The 7,684-nt window shown below is 48.7% G+C and overlaps 1 protein-coding gene across 1 annotated transcript; it reads right to left on the bottom strand.

The window, feature by feature from the left end:
* Window positions 1-879: 879 nt before the first annotated feature.
* On the bottom strand, window positions 880-5,453 carry LOC135973998 (uncharacterized). The gene is made up of 2 exons (XM_065559695.1): window positions 2,327-5,453; window positions 880-1,517 (listed from the first exon to the last, which is right to left on the bottom strand). The coding sequence occupies exons 1-2, from the start codon at window positions 2,715-2,717 to the stop codon at window positions 1,015-1,017; spliced, it is 894 nt and encodes a 297-aa protein (XP_065415767.1). The 5' UTR covers window positions 2,718-5,453; the 3' UTR covers window positions 880-1,014.
* Between the last annotated feature and the right edge of the window lie 2,231 nt (window positions 5,454-7,684).

Below are 7,684 nucleotides of genomic sequence, written 5' to 3'. Positions count from 1 at the left end.
GCCAGGGCAATGAAAGACCTGGTGATATCAAGGGCAGTGACTCTGAGAAACGTGCAGGCAATAGTGGATGGTTTTGCTGAAATGGGATTCCCAAACTGTGGCGGGACCATAGACGGAACCCATATCCCTATCTTGGCACCGGAGCACCAAGCCACCGACTACATAAACCGCAAGGGGTACTTTTCAATGCTGCTGCAAGCCCTGGTGGATCACAAGGGACGTTTCACCAACATCAACGTGGGATGGCCGGGAAAGGTACATGATGCTCGCGTCTTCAGGAACTCTGGTCTGTTTCGAAAGCTGGAGGAAGGGACTTTCTTCCCGGACCAGAAAGTAACCGTTGGGGATGTTGAAATGCCTATCGTGATCCTTGGGGACCCAGCCTACCCCTTAATGCCATGGCTCATGAAGCCGTACACAGGCAGCCTGGACAGGAGTCAGGACCTGTTCAACTACAGGCTGAGCAAGTGCCGAATGGTGATGGAATGTGCATTTGGACGTTTAAAAGCGCGCTGGCGCAGCTTACTGACTCGCTCAGACCTCAGCGAAAAGAATATCCCCATTGTTATTGCTGCTTGCTGTGCGCTCCACAATATCTGTGAGAGTAAGGGGGAGACATTTATGGCGGGGTGGGAGGTTGAGGCAACTCGCCTGGCCGCTGATTACGCGCAGCCAGACACCAGGGCGGTTAGAGGAGCACAGCAGGGCGCGGTGCGCATCAGAGAAGCTTTGAAAACGAGTTTTGTGACTGGCCAGGCTACTGTGTGAAACTTCTGTTTGTTTCTCCTTGATGAACCCTCCAAACCTCCCCCCCGACCCGGTTCACTCTACTTCCCTGTAAACCAACCACCCCACCCCAATTTGAGCACCGCTTGCAGAGGCAATAAAGTCATTGTTTTTTCACATTCATGCATTCTTTATTAATTCCTCACAGAAGTAGGGGGATAATTGCCAAGGTAGCCTGGGATGGGTGGGGGAGGAGGGATGGAAAAGGACACACTGCATTTTAAAACTTTAACTCTTATTGAAGGCCAGCCTTCTGATGCTTGGGCGATCATCTGGGGTGGAGTGACTGGGTGGCCGGAGGCCCCCCCACCGTGTTCTTGGGCGTCTGGGTGAGGAGGCTATGGAACTTGGGGAGGAGGGCTGTTGGTTACACAGGGGCTGTAGCGGCGGTCTCTGCTCCTGCTGCCTTTCCTGCAGCTCAACCATACGCTCGAGCATATCAGTTTGATGCTCCAGCAGACGGAGCATTGACTCTTGCCGTCTGTCTGCAAGCTGACGCCACATATCATCTTCAGCCCGCCACTTGCTCTTTTCATCCCGCCATTCAGCCCGCCACCTCTCCTCTCGTTCATATTGTGCTTTTCTCATGTCCGACATTGACTGCCTCCACGCATTCTGCTGTGCTCTATCAGCGTGGGAGGACATCTGCAGCTCCGTGAACATATCGTCCCGCGTCCTCCGTTTTCTCTTTCTAATGTTCACTAGCCTCTGCGAAGGAGAAACATTTGCAGCTGGTGGAGGAGAAGGGAGAGGTGGTTAAAAAAGACACATTTTAGAGAACAATGGGTACACTCTTTCATTACAAGGTCGCATTTTTCCTCTGCCTGCCGGTTTGGTATGAGAGATCACTCACGCAGTGCCCCAGGCAACATATTTCGGCTTGCAGGCAGCCATGGTAGGCCACAGTCTTTTGGCTTTTTTAACCTTCTTAACATGCGGGAAAGGTTTCAAACAGCAGCGCATTTCCCATATCGAGGATGAATTGGGTTGGCCATTGAAAATGGGTTTTCAATGTAAAAGGAGGGGCTGCGGTTTCCTGGTTAACATGCGGCACAAACCCAAGTAAACCACCCCCCCCACACACACCCCCGATTCTCTGGGATGATCACTTCACCCCTCCCCCCACCGCGTGGTTAACAGCGGGGAACATTTCTGTTCAGAAGAGCAGGAACGGGCACCTCTGAATGTCCCCTTAATAAAATCACCCCATTTCAACCAGGTGACCGTGAATGATATCACTCTCCTGAGGATAACAAAGAGAGATAAGGAATGGATATTGTCTGCATGCCAGCAAACACCGGGACCATACGCTGCCATGCTTTGTTATGCAATGATTCCAGACTACGTGCTACTGGCCTGGAGTACATGAAGGAGAGCTTTCTGGAGATGTCCCTGGAGGATTTCCGCTCCATCCCCATACACGTTAACCGACTTTTCCAGTAGATGTACTGGCCATGATTGCCAGGGCAAATTAATCATTAAACACGCTTGCTTTTAAACCATGTGTAATGTTTACAAATATTTACAAAGGTACACTCACCAGAGGTCTCCTGTGTGCCCTGAGGGTCTTGGGTGAGTTCGGGGGTTACTGGTTCCAGGTCCAGGGTCACAAACATATCCTGGCTGTTGGGGAAACCGGTTTCTCCGCTTCCTTGCTGCTGTGAGCTACCTACAGTACCTCCATCCTCATCTTCCTCGTTCCCCGAACCGTCTTCCCTGTGTGTTTCTCCATTGACGGAGTCATAGCACACGGTTGGGGTAGTGATGGCTGCACCCCCTAGAATGGCATGCAGCTCCGCGTAGAAGCGGCAAGTTTGCGGCTCTGCCCCAGACCTTCCGTTTGCTTCTCTGGCTTTGTGGTAGGCTTGCCATAGCTCCTTAATTTTCACGCGGCACTGCTGTGTGTCCCTGTTATGGCCTCGGTCCTTCATGGCCTGGAGACCTTTTCTAATACTTTGCCATTTCTTTTACTGCTACGGAGTTCAGCTAGCACTGATTCATCTCCCCATATGGCGAGCAGATCCCGTACCTTCCGTTCGGTCCATGCTGGAGCTCTTTTGCGATCCTGGGACTCCATCACGGTTACCTGTGCTGATGAGCTCTGCGTGGTCACCTGTGCTCTCCACGCTGAGCAAACAGGAAATGAAATTCAAACGTTCGCGGGTCTTTTCCTGTCTACCTGGTCAGTGCATCTGAGTTGAGAGTGCTGTCCAGAGCGGTCACAATGAAGCACTGTGGGATAGCTCCCGGAGGCCAATAACGTCGAATTCCGTCCACACTACCCCAATTCCGACCTGCAAAGGCCGATTTTATCGCTAATCCCCTCATCGAAGGTGGTGTAAAGAAACCGGTTTAAAGGACCCTTTAAGTCGAAAGAAAGGGCTTCGTCGTGTGGACGTGTCCAGGCTTAATTCGATTTAAAGCTGCTAAAGTCGACCTAAACCCGTAATGTAGACCAGGCCTTAGAGGTTTTTAACCTTGACAAAGCCTTGGCTGGGATGATTTAGTTGGGAATTGGTCCTGCTTTGAGCAGGGGGTTGGACTAGATGACCTCCTGAGGTCCCTTCCAACCCTGATATTCTATTATTCTATGACTTCCAGGATGCATTGCAGTGGTTTGGCAAGAAGGGAGACCATGATGCATCATGGAAGATATAGTCTTGCGAGGGATCCCAGACCACAAAGGAGAATGAGTGTATGAGGCACCCAGACTATAGCTCCCACAAGCACCATAGTAGTATTTCTGACTATACATTTTTGTTTTTTAGTGGAAAGTTTTTGGTTTTCAGCTCAAAATTCTTCCATTTTTGATTTTTCACCAAAAAAATCAAGTATGTTTCCTCTGGGAAAAATTACCCTATTTTCCAACCAACTGTATTGATCTCATCCTTTGATACCAACACTGGGGCTGTACTGGGTGTGGTATAGTGGTGAGAAATTTCCCAGAAGAGTCTAGTATAAATAAGTCCATAGAGGTAGCCTCTTTTAGTAGGTAGGGCACTGGATTGAGAGTCAGGAAGCCTATTAATTGACACAACCCTGAGATACAATGTCATATAACGTACATGAGGCACTGATTCAAAAGGAACGTAAGCACATGCCTAACTTTAAACATGAGTGCTTGACTTCAATGGGACTTCACATGCTCTTAGGGTGACCAGATGTCTCGATTTTATAGGGATAGTCCCGATTTTAGGGTCTTTTTCTCACATAGGCACCTATTACCCCCTACCTCCTTGCTATCTGGTCAGCCTACGAGCTCTTAAAGTTAGGTACGTGCTTAAGTAATTTGCTGGATCTTGCCTTTAAATCAGAGGGCAAAGCTTTGCTAGCTAATCCCAAGGCTATTTCTGGTTCAAAACAGTCAGCCAGGGAAACTTAAAGAGGGTTTTCCAAATGGTTTGAGTCAATCGGTGGTGTTAGAGCTGAGATTTCCTTTCCTGGGCTTGCTTTCCCTATTGTTCCTTTCTCTGGTCAAAAGAGGGTCATGTGGCCAGCACACATGGTACCAAAACACATTACTGGTAGTGTTCATTAGACAATCAGATTGGTTATTTACCCCTCTTAAGAATCTTGCATCCTTTTCTTAGATTTTTAATTATTAAAATGACATTTTTGGCCTGCTCCTGAAACACTGAATGTGCAATCATTGTGCTCCTGTGCACAGCCCCTCCCCCACCCTCGACTTCAGTACCTCTGCTCATGCTTGTAAAATTACTCCCAGAGGAGTTTCTACAGGATTATGGCTTTACAGAACAGTGATAGTTGCTGCCATTCCACACTGATCATATGATTGTTCCCTTGGCTGAATCAACTCAGAACCCCTGGGGTTTATGGTTTGATATATTAGTCATGAAACCAGATCAATCACTAATGAATATTATCAGTCTCCAACCTTCAGTCTCAAAATAAAGAATCTGTCTACACAGCAAAACCTGGGTCCGGGCTAGCCAGCTCAAGTAGCATGACCAGCACTGAAGACACCACAGCACGGGGTTCAGCACAGGTAGGAGAAGCCCAGCACAGACCCTGGTACATACTCTGCTTGCTAGAACGTGCTGCACTGTCTCCACTGCTGTTGTTACCTGGGCTAGCTGGGTTCAAGCTAGCTCAGGTAGGCTAGCCCATGAATAGCTTTTGCTTTGTCTGCCAAATAATAAGTTTGGGGTTCTTTTTATAGTGGTGTTAGATGATTAGGATTTACATTTTCATGCTCTTCTCTACAGCCATGAAGGCTAGAAATTTTTATTTTAAATAAAAGCTGCAATTCTGATGTCTTCACTTGACTCCAGGAGCTGGGGCTTTAAGAAAAATCCCAAATAATAATAAAATCACTAGAGTTGGCATCACTCTTACCTTTGTTTTCTCCTTATCTTCATGGGCAACAGTTCTGAGGTGTTAATTGCATGATATGTGAGAGAGACTATAGGGGGATGTGGCCATCCCTCCCTGTCAGTCTCAAAGGGAGGCCATGCCCCCTCACTCTTGTACCCCTATCAAGGTAATGGTTGCTGGGGAATTAGCAATCTCTGAGGCCCTGGCTCTCTAGACAGGGCCGAACAGCCCATTGTCTAGAGCTCTGGCCCCAGGCAGGGCAAGGCACAAACAGTCCAGGGCTCAGGCTCTCAGGCAAGGCGGCACACCAAACAGCCTAGGAGCTTGGGCCCTCAGGCAAGGCGGAGCACCACACAATCTATCACCTGACATCCTAACTCAGACAGACAGCAGAAAAGGACCTGGGGATTACAGTGGACGAGAAGCTGGATATGAATCAGCAGGGTGCCCTTGTTGCCAAGAAGACCAAAGGCATATTGGGCTGTATTAGTAGGAGCATTGCCAGCAGATCGAGGGAAGTGATTATTCCCCTCTATTTGGCACCAGTGAGGCCACACTTGCAGTATTGCGTCCAGCTTTGGTCCCCCCACTACAGAAGCGATGTGGACAAATTGGAGAGAGTCCAGTGGAGGGCAACGAAAATGATTAGGGGGCTGTGGCACATGACTTACGAGGAGAAGATGAGGGAACTGGGGTTATTTAGTCTGCAGAAGAGTGAGGAGGGATTTGACAGAAGTCAAAACTTCAACTACCTGAAGGGGGGTTCCAAGGAGGATGGAGCTAGGCTGTTCTCAGTGGTGGCAGATGACAGAACAAGAAGCAATGGTCTCAAGTTGCAGTGGGGGACATCTAGGTTGGATATTAGGAAACACTATTTCACTAGGAGGGTGGTGAAGCACTGAAATGGGTTATCTAAAGGTTTATAAGGCCCGGCTTGACAAAGCACTGGCTGGGATGATTTAGCTGGTGTTGATCCTGCTTTGAGCCAGGGATTGGACTAGATGACCTCCTGAGGTCTCTTCCAACCCTCATATTCTATGATTCTATGATTCTATGAAACACAGGCCTTTTGGCCTAAGAGGGGGAGGCTGCCACCCCAGGGGTGGGGTTGGCAGCAGGGGGTAGGGGGACCCGGGCCCACCTTACTCCATCAGGTCCGAGCCCAGGGCCCTAACAGAGGTAGAAAGTTCTGCCACTGGGTCAGAGGGGATCCAGCCAAAACACACTGACCAGGATTCTGGCCACACAACTGGGTGTCCCTGGGCTACTTCCTACTATCCCTTTGCAGTGCATCTCAATCTCATGGAATTCCTCTGTCTCCCTGGGGTACATGGCCAGCAGGAGACCCAGTAGCTCTGCTGTGCCCTCGTCGGCTGGCAGTCCTGGCAGTCCCCTCGAGTGCTCAGCGCTGCAGAGGTCCTCTTCAGGATCCCGCTCTAGCAGCAGGTAGGAGGTATCTGTTTCCTTTGCCAGCTCTGGCACAATTGAGCATAGGTGCAGACTTCCCCTCTGCCTGGTGTGTGCTTGACCCCGCCGCCCCGCCCCTGACCCCACCCCTGCCCTGCTTTTTCCTGCCCTTGCACAGCCCTCATCCCACCTGCATTCCACCCCTTCCCCAAAGTCCCTGCCCCACATGAAAGACTGCACCAGTAATAGGGGACCAGCTAGGTACCACAGATAGAATAACAAGCTGGTATTCAAACTTTACATGTAGCTACATTTCCTTGCAGGCTCGTGTGTTGGCTGTAGCTGAAGATAAACACTGCTTATAATTAATGAATTGAGCAATGTTCTAAATGATTTTTGTTCCACATGGTTTGGGGGCCAGATCTTGATTTCAGGGGGAGTTATCATCCCAAACTTGCTCTTCATTATGAAAATGGGAAGATGGTTCTTTGCCATAGATTTCAGAGACAGCAGGATCAGGCCCCTTACTGGCTAATTACATCTGATAAAGAACATGAGATTGTTGCTGGCATAAGGTTATTCCATGGCTGTGTTTCAGAGCTGAAGGACCAGGGTTTCCATCACTACTCTGTTTCTGGGTGTTAGGGCCTGATCCATAGCCCATTGATGACAATGGGAGTCTTTTAGGCCCAGTTCCTCAAAGGTATTTTAGGAGCCTAACACCCATTGAAATCAGTGGGAGACATCTGGCTAAAGAGCTTTGAGGGCCTTACTTGCTTTTGGTGAGCATTGTGGAGAGGTGAAAGCTTCTCCCGAGCTATTGGTGTTGGGCACAGCATTAAGGTTGATTTCTTTTTCTTTAGCTCCGCTTATTACTGCAAAAAGAAGGGGGAGAGAGAGCCTCATGCATTCACATTTTTACAGATAAGCTCCAGGGACAACTCGTGCTTTTTTTGAAAATATTAATGAATTTGAACAAGGGCTTTGTGAGATTAAACAACATGGAAACAAGGTAGAATATTGAATTCTAAGAGATGTCTCTTTTTCCCTTAAATTTGGTATGGTTCTTCACTTCTGCTTTCACTTGACTATTCCTTTCTCTAATGGCTCAAGGAGGAAATATCATTTCTGATACCTAATCTACTTGTGTCATTTA

The sequence above is a fragment of the Chrysemys picta genome, chromosome 10, assembly GCF_011386835.1.
Source record: "Chrysemys picta bellii isolate R12L10 chromosome 10, ASM1138683v2, whole genome shotgun sequence".
NCBI lineage: Eukaryota > Metazoa > Chordata > Testudines > Emydidae > Chrysemys > Chrysemys picta.
This window is presented reverse-complemented; position numbering and strand designations above follow the sequence as displayed.

Bases quoted from the DNA above. Each gene is read 5' to 3' on its own strand.
- LOC135973998 (XM_065559695.1), bottom strand. From the start codon at position 2,717: ATGAAGGACCGAGGCCATAACAGGGACACACAGCAGTGCCGCGTGAAA. The intron at 1,518-2,326 runs GTGAGTGTACCT...CTCCTCCACCAG, and splicing joins GGGCACACAGGAGACCTCTG to CTGCAAATGTTTCTCCTTCG.